General features: G+C 39.6%; 3 protein-coding genes across 3 annotated transcripts; all 3 read left to right on the forward strand.

The window, feature by feature from the left end:
- The first annotated feature begins 1158 nt into the window (after positions 1 to 1158).
- LOC135476457 (hillarin-like) lies at positions 1159 to 4135 on the forward strand. Its single transcript, XM_064756487.1, has 5 exons — positions 1159 to 1317; positions 1606 to 1836; positions 2031 to 2221; positions 2512 to 2625; positions 2791 to 4135. Exons 1-5 carry the CDS (start codon positions 1159 to 1161, stop codon positions 4133 to 4135), a joined length of 2040 nt encoding a protein of 679 aa, XP_064612557.1.
- Positions 4136 to 7678: 3543 nt separating this feature from the next.
- On the forward strand, positions 7679 to 10671 carry LOC135476458 (hillarin-like). The gene is made up of 5 exons (XM_064756488.1): positions 7679 to 7837; positions 8126 to 8356; positions 8551 to 8741; positions 9045 to 9158; positions 9321 to 10671. Exons 1-5 carry the CDS (start codon positions 7679 to 7681, stop codon positions 10669 to 10671), a joined length of 2046 nt encoding a protein of 681 aa, XP_064612558.1.
- A 5992-nt stretch (positions 10672 to 16663) lies between these two features.
- On the forward strand, positions 16664 to 21006 carry LOC135476459 (vacuolar protein sorting-associated protein 29). The gene is made up of 3 exons (XM_064756489.1): positions 16664 to 16879; positions 18368 to 18603; positions 19039 to 21006. The coding sequence occupies exons 1-3, from the start codon at positions 16664 to 16666 to the stop codon at positions 19154 to 19156; spliced, it is 570 nt and encodes a 189-aa protein (XP_064612559.1). The 3' UTR covers positions 19157 to 21006.
- The last annotated feature ends 1867 nt before the right edge of the window (positions 21007 to 22873 follow it).

Genomic DNA, 22873 nt, shown 5'->3' on the forward strand with positions numbered 1-22873 from the left:
GGGCTTTCATCACACATGAAAGGGCTATAGGGCTTTCATCACTACGGCATCATGCGCAATGCTGTCTGGCTTGAATTTCGCACCCTTTAAACTTTTTGCTGTGCCGATTTTAACAAAATTTAGCTCTTAGAGTATTGATGATTGGTTGATCGGAAGCCATCGAAAATTTGGTAACGTTTCTGGCTGCCTTGAACTAGGTTTCGTCCATGTCGAATTACACGGTGGTTTACAAAAGTCTGTGCCTACTATTGCTAGATGAGCAGTGCCTTGTAGAAGAGTAATAAAGTGAAGACATCAATCATGTAAAATGTGAAACACAATCCGTTAAAGTACGGGTTAACAATGGGCCTGGTAAAACACGTGTAAACGCTCAAGTTTGTTACCAAGTTCATTGTCAAATTATGCTCTAACATTTTGCATATAATGACGTCGAATAGAGTTGATGAAATAAGATATAAAATGTTGGATTGGTTTGTCGGTCGTCTATGAATTTCATAAGAATACATACTGTTTATACACATTAGTTTTATTTACTAATGTAAACTTTGAGACAACAAAGCAAACGTCTTACTCATTCTATATACAAGTCTGTATAGATTTGTTGAGAATACAAGTCTGTATAGATTTGTTGAGAATACAAGTCCCTAGTGATAAACATAAACACTTAAACAGTTGTGTATACTAACCATGTTATTCACTGGACGAAGAAATGGTGTGGCCAGTGAAGTCAAGGAAAACGGTTTAGATAAGTGTGTAAGGAGAGGCGTGCAATATTAACTGACCAGTCACAGGTATTAACTGACAGTGACACAAATGTGTTCACGGTATGGGGGAAATCCCTTTATGATTATTACATACACAAGATAAAGGGGCCAGAGAATTGTCCCATATGTGGCCTGTTAAAGGGTAAGCCCAAGGGAGAGGGAATCAATACTCCGCAGGGTGGTGGGTTGGTTTGATGGGACGGCCCCATCGGGTGAGGGCTTCACTCCATGGGAACAGACAAGCTAATCAGCATTAGGAATCAGCGTGGCAGATATCGGTGTATATAATCTCCCCGTCATAAAACAGGAGTCATAACAACTCAGACATTAGACCAGAGAAGATACACAGTTAACCTGCTAATACATGTAAACGTGAAAGCTCGAGACCACAGACATGTTGGACAAGATCACGGATACCTACGAACACTCAAAGACGAAGAACTTCTGTCGATCGGCGTCCCTTCGGATGAAACGGAAGATGAAGGACATGAGTCGCGCTCTGACCTTTAAGAAAAGGTCATGGGATTTGTCGCAAAATTCCCATACTTCAAAGGTAAGGTTTACACTCAATCGTCTACAAAACGAAAACGCTAAGCATTAAACTAGCTATTTGCTTTCTAGTCCAGGGACACATTTTTATAAATCTGTACGAAATTGGTCAGGAATAGGATTTATGCATTATGCACGCAGACGCGCAGGCTTTAAAGATAGCCAGATGACCTCCTGGATTTAATGAGAAATATACAGAGAACGAGTGTTTCATTGTCAATATACCAAGAGATAGACTACTTAATAACCCCATTAATGGTTTCTCATTAACAATTTATTGATTTATTTTCAGGACAATTCCACCGGTGACGTCCGCAAAAATAAAAGCTGCATGGGCGAAGGGCAGAGCGACGTCACGTTGACGCTTCTGGCTAGCTTTGACGAAGTCTATCAGAGAGTGATGGAAACCTCACGAGATCTCTCATGTGCTATTGACAAGCTGGACGAGAACTCCCGCCTCCTTGCTCCATTGATATCGACACCTGAGGAGACAACAGCACATACCAAACCCAAAACCGATCAGGTCAGTTGTCACATTATCTTTCTGCTCTTTATGAAAACCCTCTAATGTATCTCGGTAAATTCAGTTGTTTTAAATGCAATGTCTTAAAACCCTGTTGGACTAAGGATTGTACGTGAAGCTACTTCCGTTCCATCAATAGTTATATTCAAACGTTAATATTACTCATCAGCTACAATTAACTTTTTTTATTAAAGGAAACACCGTTGGATAAAGAAAAGAGTGTCAAGAAAGATCATTCAGCTTCAGAGGCTGTTGCCTATTTGGATGACATTTTCACACAACTGGACCAGCATGCACTGCGGCAGTCATCACGTGATTATACCAACTTGAATGACGTGGTTCAGGACCTTACAGCGATTTGCCAAAACGAAAAGGATCTAGCTAGGTAAGGATATTAAACACAAAAAGAAAAATTCACACAATCATCCCTTTCTAACTCGGCAAGTGTATAACACTTTTTTTTTACCCTGTTTCACTATTCCATACACTTTTTATTATGCTCTTCTGAAGGTTTTGAAAGATCCCTCTGAATCGTGCCGCAATCGTAAAAAGTTATGGGACTATTGCCCTGCTTGAGACATGTGGGAACAAGAATGTTAACACCTCCCAACTCAGCTGGAAAACAACATCTCAAAACAAATGCTAGATGCTAATTCCTCTTTGCTCTGTCTTCAGGGTCCTGTTCCGCTGGGTTGTAGCTGTGTCAGGGAATATCACCTCCTCCGATCTTCTCCAGGTTTACAGGACTGGACACGACTCTTATCATCGTCTCTACCGGGAACTTTGCAGGTAAATAATCCGAAGCCTTTTATGTCTTAAAGTTAAAATTGCACAGAAATAGGTTTAATAAAAAGACACTCCACTAGTCTACTTTTTCTCGAAGATTGTAGATTTTAGGACTTCCATATTATCTATAGCTGACTATTTGACTCTCCATACTTTTTGTTTTTACAGAATTGCCGGGCTCAGTTGTCGCATCATCGTGGGTTGGTCGAAAGGCGTCGGATACAAACCAAACATGGCACTGACCGACATTTTCCGGAACTGCTGGACGGCTGTTTCCATAGACGGTGCGTGGAGATTTGTCAACTGCGTGTGGGCGGCCCGCCATGTGACGTCAGATGACGAGAATGACGTCACTGTTGAGCGATATGATGACTTCTACTTTCTGACAGAAGCTGAGGACCACATTTCCCAGCATTATCCCGACGATCCGGAATGGCAGCTTCTTGACACACCCCTTTCCATGGACGACTTTCTTCATCTTCCTGTACTGAAGTCGGCGTTTTTCCATCACGACCTGTCGTTTCCGACCCCTGTCTTCAGTCGGATGACGACAGACACGGGGGTGATAGACATTCGCCTGAACACTCCAGAGATTTTCGCTTTTGGATCCGTCCTGGAAACCTGTGAAGCGGGCCCGATGAATCGAATCGAGAACTGCGTTCTTCAGACGGTCGTGGATAGCAACACAGTGGTCTTCCGTGTGAGTCTGCCTTATCCAGGGCGTTATTACTTCTCTGTGTATGTGGGAGACTACTGGCAACCGCAGTCCCTGGAGACTGCTTGTTCTGTGCAGCTAGACTTTACGGGAGCGGGTCACCCAACCAATCCCTTCCCAGTACCACACCCACCTGTTCCCTTCTACGGCCCAACCCCGGTCAGCGGTACGCTGGGAGTGTCGTGTTCAACATCTGACCCTTTGATTGTGGTCGCTGATGACAGTGACCTTGAATTGACCTTTAACATCCCTGACGACGTCTCCGTTACTCAGACCTTTCAGTATCATCACAGCCAATCAGGAGCTCTGATAGATATGGACCGACTGGCCCTTGCAACGTCCAGGACTAACCAGAGACTTCGTTATTCGTTCCGTTGCAGCAACCAGGGTTACTACGTTTTCTCGATGTACGGTACGAAGGACGTCACGGTACCACTAGACTGTGTTTACCGATGCCTGATCTTTGCCCAGCACGACTCCCCCAGGGCTTGCCCCTTTCCGGTGCTTCATTCCAAATGGACGGACTGTACGCTCCATTCTCCACTGAATGGCGAACTGACCCCAAACAGCGTTCAAACATTCAAACTGGACGTCCCTAAAGCCGAGAGACTTTCCGTTTCCGTATCTGGTAAGACTTTCTCACTGGGACGGGCGTCTGACGGTTCTTGGGAAGGAGACATTTTCATTGGTGAATCTGGTTCCGTCGTCAAGGTGATGGGTGAATTCAGAGACAGTAATGGAGTCTCTACTTCCTGTTTGTTGAATTATATCCTGGAACCAAGGGAGACAACTGTTTGACGCGACAAAACTGACATACAAATTGTGCTTCATAGTGTGCTAAATAAACTTGACAAAGTTCCTCAGTGCTTGTTTCTAATATTTCAGATGTTTTATTGTTTCCTTGAAAATCTATTTATCTAAGGTTTCGGATAAAATCAGTGTGGTTTCATACTGATCAGATATATCTGTTGTAATATCAACGTGTGTTATCTTTGTAGACTTCAAAATTATATTTTATTAAACAGTTCTACATTTACTCTTATTCAATGTGTCTTGATTTTCGTCTCTCTCTGTAATATCATATTATTGATTTTATTAATTTGATTGGTGTTTTTTTTACGCCCGTGCTCAGGAATATTTAACCTTCTGCCAGCATTATGAAAGTGAAACCCAAGACCGTCCTCAGGTTGCTGCATACCTTCACACTTACGCCCGGTGTAGAAGGCGGCATGATTTGGAGAAGAAAGGGCCAAGTAATAATGTATAGGGATAACCAATCCCCTGATTGGCTGACAGTGAAGATAGCACATATAGCTGCCATTACGTACAGGCATATACTGTTAAATCGATTCTTTAATCGGTACAATAATTAAAAAAATTATCTTTTCAATCGTTTCCTTTACCAGTTGTTGTGAGGCCATTCAACACGGAATACAATCTCTGGCTAAAACATGTTAGTTTTGTGTAAATTAATTTTTTTACAAGATATGATGAGAAAGGATTGAAACATTGAGACACCAAAGTGTTTTCCGGAACAAACGCCAAGAGGGATTAGTGTCACGTGATTCAATTTAAGGGGGTTTAAGCGGACAAGTAAATTAACAGCCCAGCAACTCGGATGTACTTCAAGGCTTGTTGTTTGAGCTATATATCACAATCAGACAACTACGTCTTAAGAGGATTAGTCCAATCAAGCTGTTAATCTGGTCTGGCTAGGTATCTTCATTTCATCTTAACTCTCATAATTGCTTTTAATCCCTCATAATCCGTATATGACTATAGAGTGACCGATGTCCGCCCAGAACTGGATTAATGTTTATCCAAAAAAATTCTGGTAAAATGTAATATAAGCTATAATGTTATTTCTTGGATGCGAAAAAATATGGTATAAGATGTCATTCAGATAAAAGTTATTTTGTATCTAATTTTATGATAGTACTTGAAGAAAAAAAAAAGACTTTTAGATTAAGTTAGTTCAGTTCGCGATCTCTTCATGACAAGTGGCCTCTCACCAGTGCGATCGCTGTGAGTTCAAGCTCAGCTCATGCTGGCTCCCTCTCTGGCCGTATGCAGGAAGGTCTTGCAGCAAACTGCAGATGGTCGTGGGTCCTGTGTCGTGGCTCTGCACGGTTTCCTCCCACCATAATACTGGCCGTCGTCTTATAAGTGAAATATTCTTTAGTACGGCATCAAACACCAATCAAATCAAACCAAATCTCCATGACAATACTGGAATTGGAAAAGACTTCATATTTCTGCGAAAGAGAAAGTTCGTATAAGTGATACGTTCTTCAATAAATAAATAGATTTACAGCTATACCAGTCATAAATTTACAGTCATATCAAAGGTCTTAACAATTTCCTCTACAATAACTGATATCCACATTTTTCAAAGGTATCCCACACGGAAATGCACATGATATGGGTAAGTGCTTGGAAGTCACACACTTAGCAGACGACCATTTTATAACATCAGTGTATATACCACCAGAAACCCGCATCAGCCATACATTCACTCCGCCATCCACATAAGGCCACATAATCTCGTAATCTAGTACCAATCTATAACATTCATCCAAATTTCTAAGCCAGGCACAATTAATACTTTAGATTTAAGTGTATTAAATCTAAAGTTATATCAAAAAAATGTATAGTTATTCATTGCAGGAGATGCGATAATGCAAACCATGGCTTTGAGATGGAAACTACATCCGGTAAATTTGTATGTATAGCCAGAAACAATCAAATCAAATGAATCAGACGGAACGCAGGTCATGTTCACCTGTCATGTTTATCACTGTATACATTTAACTGTCTTTTATTAATAAAGCTATATCCGGCACACTTTACAAATATTCAGTACCAGTTAATTCGTGCATTTTATTCGCTATACATTGCGCTTTTTAGGTGAAAGTTTCTTGAAAACAGTAGGTATATTTTCAGGTAATATAATAATAGAAATTATTTGTACCAACTTATCTGAGGTTTCCTTGATTTCCAACTGGAAAATAACATAACCTGCTCTCTGAAAATATGCTAAAATATAAACTTATTATCCGGAAGCGTCCATCACTATCCAAGATATATACCTGAACTAACAAAGATGTATATTCATGAACAGACCTGCGGTTGAAGTTTTGTTGCACTTCCTACACATGGTTTTAAAGCTCTTTTGTAAACAACCGGAATTTCTGGTAGGGTGGATAAGAAGATCTATCGATCGTAAACTTCAACCACAATTGGCTTACTTCCTGTGTAGACGAAGCGGGCGTCATAGGGCTTTCGCCCCACATGCGCATTACTGCATCATGCGAAATCTAAATTGGCTTGAATTTTTCACCCTTGGACTTTTGCTGTGCCCATTGTAAGCAGAGGTAGCGTTTAAAGGGATAATGTACGGTTGAGTGGAAGTCATCGTAAATTCGACAAGGTTTCTGGCTATCTTGAAAAAGTGATGGTCCATGCCGAATTACGCTGTGGTTTACCAAGGTCCATATCTACTATTGCTAGATGAGCACAGCCTTGCAGAAGAGTAACAAATCCAAGTTATAAATTGGTGAAAATGTCAGTATACAAATATGTTAAAATATATGTTAAAATACGGGTTGACAGTGTGCCTGATAACAGACGTGAACGCTTAAGTTTCTTGCCAAGTTCATTGTGAAATTATGCTTTAACAGTTTGCATACAATGACATCGAATAGAATGTTGACATTCTTTAATACATAAACTGTTGGATTGGATTGCCGGTCGTCTTTAAATTTGCAATCTGTTTATGTCTGTATAGATTTGTTGACAAAAAAAGTGTCGCGTGCTTTTGTTTACTGAAAGTGTTGTGCATGGAAACCAAGTTTTTCAGTGAAAAAAAAAACTAAAGAAAATAAAACGGTGTGGTGCGTAAACTTACGGAACACTCTTTAGACAAATGTGCTTGGACAGGCTTGCAATATTAACTTATCAGTCACAGGTGTTAACTGACAGTGACACAAATGTGTTCACGGTATGGGGGAAATCCCTTTATGATCATTACATATACATGATAAAGTGGACAGAAAGTCCCCCCATTGGTGCCCTGTTAAAGGGTAAGCCCAAACACACACGACAAAGGGAATCAGTGCTCCACAGGGGATGGGTGGGTTTGACGGAACAGCCCTACCAGTGGAGGGCTTCACCCCACGGGAACGGCCAAGCCAATCAGCATTAGGAATCCGCGTGGCAGATTTTGGTGTATATAATCTCCCCGTCATAAAACAGGAGTCATAACAACTCAGACATTCGACGAGAGAAGATACACAGTTAACCTGCTAATACATGTAAACGTGAAAGCTCGAGACCACAGACATGTTGGACAAGATCACGGATACCTACGAACACTCAAAGACGAAGAACTTCTGTCGATCGGCGTCCCTTCGGATGAAACGGAAGATGAAGGACATGAGTCGCGCTCTGACCTTTAAGAAAAGGTCATGGGATTTGTCGCAAAATTCCCATACTTCAAAGGTAAGGTTTACACTCAATCGTCTACAAAACGAAAACGCTAAGCATTAAACTAGCTATTTGCTTTCTAGTCCAGGGACACATTTTTATAAATCTGTACGAAATTGGTCAGGAATAGGATTTATGCATTATGCACGCAGACGCGCAGGCTTTAAAGATAGCCAGATGACCTCCTGGTTTTAATGAGAAATATACAGAGAACGAGTGTTTCATTGTCAATATACCAAGAGATAGACTACTTAATAACCCCATTAATGGTTTCTCATTAACAATTTATTGATTTATTTTCAGGACAATTCTACCGGTGATGTCAGCAAAAATAAAAGCTGCATTGGCGAAGAGCAGAGCGACGTCACGTTGATGCTTCTGGCTAGCTTTGACGAAGTCTATCAGAGAGTGATGGAAACCTCACGAGATCTCTCATGTGCTATTGACAAGCTGGACGAGAACTCCCGCCTCCTTGCTCCATTGATATCGACACCTGAGGAGACAACAGCACATACCAAACCCAAAACCGATCAGGTCAGTTGTCACATTATCTTTCTGCTCTTTATGAAAACCCTCTTACGTATCTCAGTAAATTCAGTTGTTTTAAATGCAATGTCTTAAAACCCTGTTGGACTAAGGATTGTACGTGAAGCTACTTCCGTTCCATTCATTGTTATATTCAAACGTTAATATTACTCATCAGCTACAATTAACTTTTTTTATTAAAGGAAACACCGTTGGAAAAAGAACAGAGTGTCAAGAAAGATCATTCAGCTTCAGAGGCTGTTGCCTATTTGGATGACATTTTCACACAACTGGACCAGCATGCACTGCGGCAGTCATCACGTGATTATACCAACTTGAATGACGTGGTTCAGGACCTTACAGCGATTTGCCAAAACGAAAAGGATCTAGCTAGGTAAGGATATTAAACACAAAAAGAAAAATTCACACAATCATCCCTTTCTAACTCGGCAAGTGTATAACACTTTTTTTTTTTACCCTGTTTCACTATTTCATACACTTTTTATTATGCTCTTCTGAAGGTTTTGAAAGATCCCTCTGAATCGTGCCGCAATCGTTAAAAGTTATGGGACTATTGCCCTGCCTGAGACATGCGGGAACCAGAATGTTGATCTTGGTATAACATCTCCCATCTCAGCTGAAAAACAATATCTCAAGACAAATGCTAGATGCTAATTCCTCTTTGTTCTGTCTTCAGGGTCCTGTTCCGCTGGGTTGTAGCTGTGTCAGGGAATATCACCTCCTCCGATCTTCTCCAGGTTTACAGGACTGGACACGACTCTTATCATCGTCTCTACCGGGAACTTTGCAGGTAAATAATTTGAATTTTATGTCTAAAAGTTAAAATTGCACAAAATTAGGTTTGATAAAAAGACACTCCACTAGTCTACTTTTTCTCGAAGATTGCAGATTTTAGGAACGCGATATTATCTATAGCTGACTATTTGACTCTCCATACTTTATGTTTTTACAGAATTGCCGGGCTCAGTTGTCGCATCATCGTGGGTTGGTCGAAAGGTGTCGGATACAAACCAAACATGGCACTGACCGACATTTTCCGGAACTGCTGGACGGCTGTTTCCATAGACGGTACGTGGAGATTTGTCAACTGCGTGTGGGCGGCCCGCCATGTGACGTCAGATGACGAGAATGACGTCACTGTTGAGCGATATGATGACTTCTACTTTCTGACAGAAGCTGAGGACCACATTTCCCAGCATTATCCCGACGATCCGGAATGGCAGCTTCTTGACACACCCCTTTCCATGGACGACTTTCTTCATCTTCCTGTACTGAAGTCGGCGTTTTTCCACCACGACCTGTCGTTTCCGACCCCTGTCTTTTCTCGGATGACGACAGACACGGGGGTGGTAGAGATTCGCCTGAACACTCCAGAGATTTTCGCTTTTGGATCCGTCCTGGAAACCTGTGAAGCGGGCCCGATGAATCGAATCGAGAACTGCGTTCTTCAGACGGTCGTGGATAGCAACACAGTCGTCTTCCGTGTGAGTCTGCCTTATCCAGGGCGTTATTACTTCTCTGTGTATGTGGGAGACTACTGGCAACCGCGGTCCCTGGAGACTGCTTGCTCTGTGCAGCTAGACTTTACGGGAGGGGGTCACCCAAACAATCCCTTCCCAGTACCACACCCACCTGTTCCCTTCTACGGCCCAACCCCGGTCAGCGGTACGCTGGGAGTGTCGTGTTCAACATCTGACCCTTTGATTGTGCTCGCTGATGACAGTGACCTTGAAGTGACCTTTAACATCCCTGACGACGTCTTCGTTACTCAGACCTTTCAGTATCATCACAGCCAATCAGGAGCTCTGATAGATGTGGACCGACTGGCCCTTGCGACGTCCAGGACCAACAAGAGACTTCGTTATTCGTTCCGTTGCCGCAACCAGGGTTACTACGTTTTCTCGTTGTACGGTACAAAAGATGTCACGGTACCGCTAGACTGTGTTTACCGATGTCTGATCTTTGCCCAGCACGACTCCCCCAGGGCTTGCCCCTTTCCGGTGCCTCATTCCAAATGGACGGACTGTACGCTCCATTCTCCACTGAATGGCGAACTGACCCCAAACAGCGTTCAAACATTCAAACTGGACGTCCCTAAAGCCGCGAGACTTTCCGTTTCCGTATCTGGCAAGACTTTCCCACTAAGCCAGATGGCTGACGGTTCGTGGCAAAGAGACATTTTCATTGGTGTATCTGGCTCCGTCGTCAAGGTGATAGATGAATTCAGAGACAGTAATGGCGTCGCTTATACTTCATGCCTGCTGAGCTTTGACGTTCTGGAGGAAAGGGAGACAACTGTTTGAAGCGACAAAACTGACAAAGAACATACAAATTGTGCTTCATAGTGTGCTTTAAACTTTACAAAGTGCTTGTTTTTAATCTTTCAGATATTCTATTATTTTCTCCTATACAAAGATCTTTTTTTGTGAAAAAAAAAATGCAATGTGATTTCCTATGCTGTTCAGATATTTATATGTTTATCGTATCACTGTTTGCTATATCTTTGTAGAGTGTGTTTTATTAAAAGCTTCTATATACATTCTTTCTCATTGCATGTGTTTTTGGCTGATGCTTTTACATGGATTGCTTTCTTCCGCTGCAGGGATGTTTCTGCATATATGTAGAGCTTGTGAAATTCACCTTGTCTAATAAGAAGGACTACAGGCTATATGGCTTGCAGTCTAAAAGATTACATCATTTCGAGAACATCCAAAGCAGCCATGATAGTGCATATAGGCAAATTGGAAATCTGATAGTTAATTTTTTGTTTTATTCTGATTGATCATATAAATGCTTATGTCGAGCCACTAAAGCGGCCTGTATATTACCATGGTTTTAGCAGAATTTGGTAAAAAGAAAGTGGAGTTATGTGGTGATATATGTGAGATTTGTTAAACGTCTCTGGGCTAGAACTGATCTTATAAATGCTTATATGCCGAAGCCCTTAAAGCAGCAGCTATATCAGCATCTCTTAAGCAGAATTAGATAGAAAGAACATTTAGTGGTATGATTACCTAAGTTAAATTGTTGTGATATATATCACACGTCAGTCAATCTGGTGTGCTGTTATCACATTTTATAAACCTGGTTTACATAGCTTTACAGTTAATCTTATAAGATGTCCCGGTAGATCTTAGTTAATCCCACCCTCCTGTATGTGTATTTGCGCTCATGCAAGATTTCAAGTCAACTTTAGGACGAATAATCAGACAGATGTTACGTCTAAGTGCGTTTGTACTAGCTCATGATTTGGACGACCTGTGATTTAGTGTGCTAAAATGTATTAGAGTTATTAATAAGAAGTCAGTTGTATCGTAATTAACAAGATATGCAGTTACGCTGACACCGTACACAACTGCATGCTATGTCAGCCTGGGGATGGTTACACGGCCACCCAAATCATAGTCCACATCATCGGTATGTTCTTTCAAAGAACAAACACGCCAAAGGAAAAGAAAAAAGAAGAGAGTAGGGATATCTGTGATAAAATCTGAAATACGCCTTACAGTGATAACGACCAAAACACTATTATCGATGATTTTTCAAATATTACGTTACATTAATTTATTTATTTATTTGATTGGCGTTTTACGCTGTACTCTAGAATATTTCACTTATACGACGACGGCCAGCAATGTGGTGTGAGGAAACTGGGCAGAGCCTGGGGGAATCCCGCGACCATCTGGAGGTTGCTGGTAGACCTTCTCACGTACGGCTGGAGAGGAAGCCAACATGGATATTACGTTTTAAATCTTTATTAACCCTGTAAAATTCCTTACATTCTTATGAACAACTGGCTGTTTTTGGGTGTCGAGACATGCTTATTTTTTAAGTTCGTAAAGAACTTGGTACGGTAAGTTGGAGAATCGGTCCCAGAGAGAACAATAACCGTCCAAAAATGCACTCTCGATCAAATTCACCAGTTTTTCGTTCAAACGAGGCAATGGCCTTTTTGAGTTACAGTATGGAGATCAAAGTTAACCAGAAAAATATCTTTATCTTTGTAGTTCTACGTGCTTTCAAAGTTTCCTTTTGGTTAACGTTTGTCTTCATATGTAAAGCATGAACTTTACAATGCGATGCGTTTTTTCATATTTTAGCAAAGGTTAAAGTCTGTATTTCTGCCTTAGTCTATCAGGCATCCTCCTCAGTACAGTGCACTAACAGATGTCTGTCACTCACAGCTATTGTCACTTTCGCTTCTCGGGATCCAGTTTCTTCCCCCGCCTTACCATACCAGGTCCTCTAATAACCTCAATTAAACTTTGTAAAAGCAATTTTATAAAGTCAAACAAAAATGAATTTATATATAAGAGAGCGCATGATCAGAGCAACAATATGCACGCTCCTAGGACGCCTTCAGTTAATGTCAACTTAGACCTATATTTTATAGACGATTAATTATAGTCTTTTGGATAATTAGTATTAAATGCTACGTGTGTACTTCCTGACTGACAACAGTTTTTCCATGGTGACATATCTCTTCCTTTATTTCAAAATTTATCCATCACACGTTTCACAACACTGAATTCACTCGACACCAGAGAAAATAGCCCAGCCACGCACTCGATAGAGAATCGAACTCACGACTGGTCCCAATTCAATTTAGTATTAAGTCATATAGTTTATATATTTCCTGACGATGAAAAAAAATCATATATTCATGTGTAATAACTGTCAAAAAGTAATTTTCACACCATATTTTTTATTATGAAAGGCATGGTTTTCGATTTCTGAAAATATCTGAAAATAATGTAGTCCAAATAAGACTACTAGAAGATTTCCCAGACAAGAAAGCTGTATTTGGCCACGGAGACACGAGGCTTGTTTTTATTTTATTGTTTTCGATTTTATTTATTTATTTTTAAAAATTATTTTATACATGTTTTTAAGAAATTTTAAGAAACTTTAAGAAAAGCTTACCATATTCAGTTTGGGAATATCGTGTTATTTATATCTGATATCCTCTGGTTCTGTTATAAGCATACGATTTCCACACCTCAATTCCCCCAACCACGCCTCAGTGTTGTGGGAGTCAACATAGTTAAACTTCTGTAAAACATATTCCGTGAAATCAAGTGTATAAACCCACTATCAGAGGTGTAAGAAGGCGAGTAAGTAACAAAGCATCTATTAGTATGTATACCGAAACCTCGCCATGAAGGGGATAGTGCAACGACTGGTTGACCCGTATCAGTATAAAGGCTCGGGCGGGGCCACTTACTTGCCTTCGGTAAGTCGTCTCAGTGAAGCAGCACAAGATAAAGGAGCGGTGGAAATCCGTCCTGCAACAAGGAGGCACATACACCATAAGGATTTCTTCGGCGTCATATGACTGGAAAAACTGTTGAGTACGGCGTTAAACCCCAAGCACTCACTCACTCACTCACCCGAAACGTCGCTCATAGTATAGACAGAAGTTGTAATCTATACATGTCTTATGTTATCCAACCCAGCTTCTATGTGCGACTGAAACAAATTAGATAATGCGACGACTTCCACAAACTTCAGCGACAACATTGACAAAATTCAACCCGAATGTAGTCTGGGTGTTGTATAAGGTATTCTGCTGTACAGGTTAAATGCATTCAGGTTCACAAGAACAATTACGAAAGTATTAAATATTGTAAAACCATCTGACAGCAACATATCACATCATATCACATCAAACAAGACAGTCGTTCCCGCCGAATAAAATACGTCGATGTTCATTGGATCATTAATCAAGACACTAGTACCTTTTTTCCACCCTTTATGTAACTACTTTTAGAAATGTACGAGTTTCAACCGACCAATGAAATTTGCTTTCTCAATGTTCGATGTCAGGTGCCGTTGTTGTTGTTAGAAGTAGGAAAGCAATCATGGTGAGTAATTTTGGGTTATTTTGGACCGATATTAAGCTTTGAGGAAGCCCAAGCCGAATGAAAAAAGCGAAACTGTCTTTGACGTAAAGTAGAATTAGCTTGAAACACGACCTGGACGAAGTACTTACACTAAGACACAAATTACATGTTCCGTTTGTGGCCAGATGATGATGGTGGGGGCGGGGTCTGCTTGTTACGTGATTTGACTTCTACAGATTTCCTACACCGGTAACATTGTTATCCATCTGTAGGTTTTACACCTCGTCCAACACAGGGGAGTTGGCATTCTGATTGTGTCTGTGACAATTTACTTTAGACTTGCAGCTCGAGCATGTTGACAGGTCCAGGCTGACGATTAAAGCAGACAGGGGAATAGTAACCCTCTGTACCGACAAACACCATGTTTTGGGAGAGTTACGGGGTATAATTGCTTCAAATCTATGTTTTACAGTAACCCTCATTTAGCTCATCTTTACATGCGCATTAAATCCTCTCTAGCGTGGCTTACTGTTGATCAGAAACATTAGAAGCAGTTATTCCTCATAACTCAGGGGAACTTTCCAGTTTACTCAGGGTAACTCAGAGAGTTACATTCCGCAGCTAGGCTGGGGGTGCACCCAGGTGTACATAAGTGAAAATTACAGGAAAACTACCTTTCTAGTAGGGTTTTAGGGTGTGTCTGGAAGGAGTTTTATGAATTTCCCATTCGTAGAGGTACAAATTTAGTATGAACAGTTACAGGTAGTAGGCATTACAGCAAAATATTTAAGTCTTCCTAGATTCAATTCCTACCATTTCTTCCTTAATTGGAACATGTAGTGTAGTCCGTGTATGGTCCATAAACTCAAAAACTTATGCAGTGAACACTATAGAAACACTATTCACACATTGACGTCCAAGGGTGTTGAACTGATGAACCCTTTCCTTAGAAAATACCAAGAAAATGTCAAAATATAGTGTTAAGTGACACCTTTTTCCCGATTTGTAGAGAAAACAAAGGGGCATAATCAAAATAGAAAAATCTATGGAGGGACCATGCATATTTCACCAAAATAGAATAATCTCCATTACACTTATAGCTGTAAAATAAAGACAAATAGCGGTAAGAATAAATGACCCCTAGAATAGTGTGCTATCTTTGATTCTGGCACACTCTTATCCATATTTCGAAACCAAGGGGTGGAGAAGACAAGATGGGGTAAGACAGCTCTTCTAAATGTCCAGTTTCATTCTATTTTGACATATCCTTATTACTGTAAAAAATGCATATAAAATATAAAAGCCTGTCACATGAAAGTTCGTATCTATATTGCACGGGTAGACTCTCCCGATTTTCAATTTGATATGGTTGGAAGTGCCATAAGCATTCATTCTGACTATCGACAATGCACGGTAAGGATCTGTAATGCCTACAGGTAGCTAAAAATCTGTTGCTTCCAAAGCCATTGAGCTTACTACAATTAAGGCAGTAGTAATTGTCATTTATATTTTGCTGGGTGACCATTTCAGTTGCCAAATGTTTAAAGTGTTCACCTCAAAGGAGACCTAGGATCAAACCCTTGTTGGGTCATATCAACAACTTTTAAAATGGTATTTGTTGCTGCCTCGTTTGTTTCTCAACACTGACAGGATGGGTTGGTCCAGTGTTGTGTGGCTGGGTGGAATGTCTTGTCGGGTATCTTCGGTATAACACGTGGAAATGGACTTTCCCTGCCACAAGAAAACAGTTATACACACAACTAATGACTCCTCGCCATATGACTGAAAAATTGCTAAGTACGACGTAAATTCCCAAGCGTACATACATGCACATCTGGATACCCTCCTAAGGTACCAGTCTGAGACTCAAATCAAAACTCCTCTGCGTGGAGGCTGCATGTGCATTTATGGCATCATAAGAAGTAAAAAATTGTTGACATTGGCCTTGCATAGTTCAAGGAGTTAAACGCTTATGTCTCAGACTAAAACATTGTACTTAGTAATTCTATGCATAAATACTAAAATCTGAAGATGATTTTTCCATAAAATATTGCTTGTTATGTCAATATTTGTGAGAATTTCAAAGGGCAGCTTTTAAATAACAATGTCATGCTGTTTAATTTTTTTAGGAAAAAAAAATAATAAATTGGAGTGAAAATCGGAGTCAGACTTTGTTTGACTCAAATACATTATGGTGTTGAACTTAAGCCTGCGGTAAAGCCTGCATTGTGAAAGTCCACAGCATAAACTTTTGATTGTGTACACAACATAAATGCAATCTTGATAATAAACCCCACAATATGTTCTGTAAGTTGTAACCGTTAAAGCTTTAAAAACCTACAAAGAGATTCATATTTTCTAATGTGATGGTGAATTCTTGTTATGTTTTATTGAGTGAAATCTCAATGATTCTGTTTCAGGTGTAACATGATATATAGTATGGTACATTGATATGTTATCTGTTTATATGTTTCAGTTGGTCTTAGTATTAGGCGACCTTCACATTCCTCACAGGTGTAACAGCTTACCTGGGCGTTTCAAAAAGCTGCTGGTGCCAGGTAAAATACAACACATCTTATGTACGGGCAACTTGTGCACCAAGGAATCATTTGACTATCTGAAGACGTTAGCCAGTGATGTGCATGTCGTACGAGGGGATTTTGATGAGGTAAATACTCGAGCCACTCCATGGCCATTTTTAGAACAGAATGAACCCAATGGTTCAAAAAGGTTTGCTGTACATAAGAATAACATCACTGGTACTAACAGGGCCATATCTGGAAAAACATTCTGATCACAAACTTTAATGGTGATATTGTGACTGTGCCAAAAAGAAAATTAAAAAAAGGAACTCCAAAAGATAATTAATGCTTTCTAAGAGCTTTTTGTGAATGAAAGAAATTCATATGATTTTATTGGTGAACCATCATATTTTTGTATTATTTACTTGTTAGTTTTAATGCAGCTTGTTTGCATGTTGTTTGGGCAGCCAGTGGTTTGGGATGCCAAATGTTTTCCAGAACCATAGTGACTCTTGATATGACCTTGACGAACAATTTCTTTGGAACTAATAATGCACTTGATATGGCGTTATATAGAACCATGTAGAAATGATGTCAAGTGCGGCAGTTTTTGGAGAATGACATCAGATATGTGTGTGTGAAAGGACAATGTCGTTTACATCTAGCGGTCTGATGGCTCAGTTGGTACAGCATCCGTTTCGGGGCTTGTAGATCCAGGGTCAATCCTGCGTTTCGTCACACTTAAGACCTTAAAAGAGGAAGAGGTAGCTTCCTTGCTTAGCATTCAGTATTAAGGGGGTAGTGCAACGACTGGTTGACCCCTATCATTATAATGGCTTAGGTGGAGCGGCTTTCTTGCTTTTGGTCAAGCAGCACCAAATAAAAAGATCTGTGGAAATCCGTCTTGCAACAAGAAGGCACAACACATGCACTGTGAGGACTCCTTTGTCGTCATATGACTGAAAAATTGTTAAGTACGACGTTAAACCCTAAGCATTCATTCATTCATTCACTCAGTCGTTTACATCTATATATGTATGTGTGACAGGCAATATTTCATATTCTGAGGCAAAGTGACAAAACATTTTGTTACTGTGTGACTCTGTAAAATTTCAAATTGAAATGCACTTACTGAGTCAAAGGCTGGATGTAAATTGTTTATGATTATGGGAAGCAAATCAGAATATCGGGGTCTTAATCATTTACCCCTTGGAAACTCATAAACTTTGTTAATGGGATTTCCCTTTAAATTGGTGTAATATTTGAGGTGAATGCACATTCCAGGCCGGCAGATTAATGACAGACCTTCTTGTACAAATAAACATCTTTCATACATAATTTGAATTTAGAAACAAATAATCATTGGTTTACTAGCTTCCAGACAATTTTAGGTAAATGTGACCTAGTGTAGGCTGAATTGTTAAAAGGTAAGTTAGTGTCATCACCCAGTTTCCAGTCAGTGGGATTAAGACATCAAGTGAACCTTCTGTGGTCAGCATAATAAAAGTTGGATTTTTGTGTTTTAAAATAATTAATTTAAAGTGGTAAATAAGCTGGCGTATTGTTGTTTATCGTTATTGTGAATCATCAGATCAGTGTAACTGAGAAACTGCCATTCTGATTATTATTTTCAGAATTTAAACTACCCCGAGCAGAAGGTAGTGACAGTAGGTCAGTTTCGTATTGGCCTCTGCCACGGTCACCAGATTGTGCCCTGGGGGGACACAGAGAGTTTAGCCATGACTCAACGACAGCTGGATGTGGATATCTTAATATCTGGACACACCCACAAATTTGAAGCCTTTGAACATGAGGGGAAGTTCTACATCAATCCTGGCTCAGCCACAGGAGCATACAATGCCCTGGACAGGTCAGTTTCCATCTTCATATATTAAGGCTTCACATTTTAGTTTTCAATAAGGTTCTTTATTTTTGGAAATGAAAAGAATAAATTTAGATATTGGAAAAAATTGTTTTAACTTCACCACTGGTAAAATAATAATAATAGAGTAATAATCCAAGCAATAGCAATAGACTGCCACATTTCAACTGGAAAAGCTAATGAGAATAGCTGTTTTTCAGTCAACTGTGGCATAGAATGTTTTAATTAAAATCACCTTCATGTTAAAATTTCTGTTTTGGGGACCCTTTCCAAATTAAAAAAAAACAAAGTGTTTTGGAAGGTATGATACATACATGACTTAAGATAAATTCAGACCAATAGTACCGAAACTTAATACTAGACTTGAATAAAATTTGCCGTCGGATGCTGATATGGCTAATCAACTGTTTTTTTGAATTTCAGCAGTGTTGTTCCATCATTTGTCATCTTGGATATCCAACAGTCAACGGTTGTAGCCTATGTGTACAAGCTGATCCAGGACGACGTCAAAGTGGAAAGAATAGAATACAAGAAGGCGTAGAAAAGACGTTTTATGTTGTGGCCATGCTTGTGCAGATCATCCCAATGGACATTGATGTTTTCACTCAGAAAGTTCCACTTATATACATGAATAATTATGAATATGATGTTTTTTTTTTTATTTTCTTTTTTTTTTTGATTGTAGAAGGACTCCTACTCATTTACTAACTGTATCCGTGTTTAAAGGAAAGACTGCCTAAACTTGTATGTTTATATACTACAATGTATATCTGAAGAAGTCATTCACTTTTATTTTAATTTTTTATGTTTACTGAATTCAATCCTTGCAAATGTATAAAACCTGAAGGACTTGATGTACCACAGTTTGTTGACAAGGGGAAGCAATTTGACCTATATTCACCTACTGATGGAATCATGATCAAGTTTATCTGTGTGATGTACAGTCTGGCCTACAATTGGTATACAGGGCTATAATGGAAGGAAACAGGATGTGAGGTCATCATATTGGATGTTAGTGGGATTATTCATGAAGCCCAATGAGTAATCCCAAGGCTTCATGCTGGTGGTGAAATAAAAAGGCATGGCTGTTGCTGGGCATTCTGATGATGGCTGCATCAATTTTGAATGCTTTTTACGTGTAATAAGGTTATTTCTATACTCTTATAAAGTTATATGTAAGGTTGAATAGCATACACTTGATTAGTGCTTTCATTGCTTTTGTTTCTGTGTTCACAACCTTTATGGTGATGCCAGCAAATAACCAGTTTTGATTTAGAGATGTTCATGTAGCCAGCAGAATAGCCTCCACCTACATGTAGGTAACCAGTGTGATACATGGTGGCTTTTACTGAAATAAGGCAACTTTTCCTGCGTAATGACGATTCGGGTCCAGGCCAGACTGTCCATTGTCTTCCGTAATACTGGAGTACTATGTTACCAGTTAGCTGACCAGATGTCATCGCAAAAGGCAGAAAGGAGCAACAGACTACACAGTTTAGGCCCGAGTCACTTTATGTGGGAAAATTTTCTCTGTTGTTTCACGGAATACATGTATGTTTGGAACTAAAAGGGGTACAGAATCCTTTCTGATTGGCTGGTGTTAGAGATAGGCAAGTCCAGGCTATACCTAACCTAGACTGTCAGCCAGTTAGCATCGATTGTTTATCCCTTCAATACTAATTCAGATATTGCTACATTATATGGAGTAGATAAAACACTACAGCATATTGTACAGTCACACATTGCAGTCTGAAATTTTTTTTTTTTTTTTTTTTTAAAGTTAAATGTTATAATTAAATGAGCATATGTACATTAAATGTCAGTTAGCTTGTGACCACTGCATGGAGCATGTTTAATGTAGTCCATTTTCATTAAATTAATTTTGTCATCTTAATACAAGGAGCTATCTTACACATGTTTGTATATATATATATATTATAAGTGTACAGCCTGTAATGGAATAATGTCACCATGGAAATGTGTTATATAGATATGTGGTTGTGGGCTGTTTCACTGTAGTTGTGAAGTCATGTGCATGTGTGTGGTACTATTGTGAATGTTGATGTACAACAATATACAATATACAGTGTGCCTAACAGTCTTCGCATTCGCTTTGTAATGCTAGGATCTGAGGGTCGTTTATCTGGTCTGAAGGTCAGTTATCTGGTCTGGTCTGAAGGTCAGTTACCTGTTCTGAAGGTCAGTTATCTGTTCTCAAGGTCAACCCATCTAAAATTTCATATGTGATATATATGCATGTTTAGGGGTTAAATAAATACCTAATATCTGCTCTGTTTAGACGCGTCTGTAAGAAGTCAGTTTTTCAAGACAATGAATGAACCTTCCTGTTTAAGTTTTCAGTTTTGTTGCATTGGTTCCTCAGGACATGAAGAAACCTGTTTCGAGTGGACATGAGACATCCACATCTTAAAGGGATAAGTAGAAATGAACCCTTTAAGTTACTGGATATGTTGCCTGCCAGAAAGGTTGACCCACAGTGGAAGCGGTTCAGTGGTGTCACATGGTTCTAGTTGGCCCTCAGTGGAAGCGGTTCAGTGGTGTCACATGGTTCAAGTTGGCCCACAGTGGAAGCGGTTCAGTGGTGTCACATGGTTCTAGTTGGCCCACAGTGGAAGCGGTTCAAAGGTGTCACATGGTTCTAGTTGGCCCACAGTGGAAGCGGTTCAGTGGTGTCACATGGTTCAAGTTGGCCCACAGTGGAAGCGGTTCAGTGGTGTCACATGGTTCTAGTTGGCCCACAGTGGAAGTGGTTCAGTGGTGTCACATGGTTCTAGGTTTCCCATATAAAAAAAAAAAAACCCTCATATGTTAGAAGGGAAAATGCGCCTATTGTTTGAACCTGGATGAAATAATGCTCAGGAAAATATTTAGAAATAATTTTTGCCAGAGACAGTTCAAAAATTGCAGTAGGGCCTTCATTTCTTTTTTTTTTTCATGCCCATGCAGATTTAATTTTCGACACTAAATGAACTATTTTAAGTTCTACGAAAATAATTACTGGAGTGAGACTTCAACGGATGACTTGGGTATCTAGTTCAACCACTCTACCAACTGAGCTAACTGGTTGAATCAAGATGTCTCACTTGATAGAATCTGGGATCAGATATATCCCAGTTTGAATCCTTTTGGTGTGAGAAAGTAAATCTGTATGAATTGAAAAGAAACGAAAGCTTGCAGGTAAGTGATACGGAGCATAATCACCGAGTGATAATTCACAGCAGAAAACTGGATTATCTTCAAGGGTTTGACCAGTGTTTCATGTATATCTAAAACCTCATTATTACCCCAGTCTTGGTTAAATGAAGCATCATACATTGTAGTATAGTCATGTTGCCGACAACTTTGTTTATATCCTCTTGTATTACCAATAGTGTCATGTCTGTAATATATTAACATATATGTATACTCAAACCATGAATTATGTTACTTTCTTTATGGGTCCCTACCGGTGCCAGAAGGGACTATAGGTTTACACCTCGTCTTGTCAGACCGTCTGTCTGTCTGTCCATCAAGCATCAGTTTTCTAGATCTTATTTCAAGAACAGTTTATGATATTGAATGGAAGCGTGGCACATGGCTTTACAATTAAAACAGCAAGAGCTTGATTTGAACTTTCATCCTTTTTTTTTTACAGCACTTTGACCAGTTGAGCCAGTAGGAGCAGAATTGTAGATGAAAACCATTTTCAGAAAGTTTTGTGGATTAATAACTTGATTTATTCCTAAAGCACATTTTGCGTGGCATTTTAATACGTGTATGATTCAGATGAAATCAAGTGGAAAAACTGAAAGAAATTGGTAAGCTAAGCTGGACAATATTTCAAGAACTAATAAGACAAAGAAGTTTGATTCTTGAAGCTTTATATTATGGGTTTTAAATGTTTTAAAAACTCACTAGCATGAAGTGCATGTCAATTGAAACACCATTAAATATTGTTGGGGAAAATGATTTGGTCTATATTTTTCGATCTAGTAAAATGAATTTAAAATGTTTGATTCTACTGTGGCCTTTTCTGACTTTGTAATGACCTTGTTATGGTATGAACAGTAGTACATTACATTTTAATAGACTATTCACATCAGTAACTTGATGTCACTTCTGCTTTTCGCCACTTGACACACATACACTGCTATATTTCATCATTCAAAATGCATCTTCATTTAAAGCTATGAATGCACTGTTTCAAGCTAAAATTATTCCTGTGAGATCGCTGATACCCTCTGGATCACAACGGGCC

The sequence above is a fragment of the Liolophura sinensis genome, chromosome 10, assembly GCF_032854445.1.
Source record: "Liolophura sinensis isolate JHLJ2023 chromosome 10, CUHK_Ljap_v2, whole genome shotgun sequence".
NCBI classification, from domain to species: Eukaryota; Metazoa; Mollusca; class Polyplacophora; order Chitonida; family Chitonidae; genus Liolophura; species Liolophura sinensis.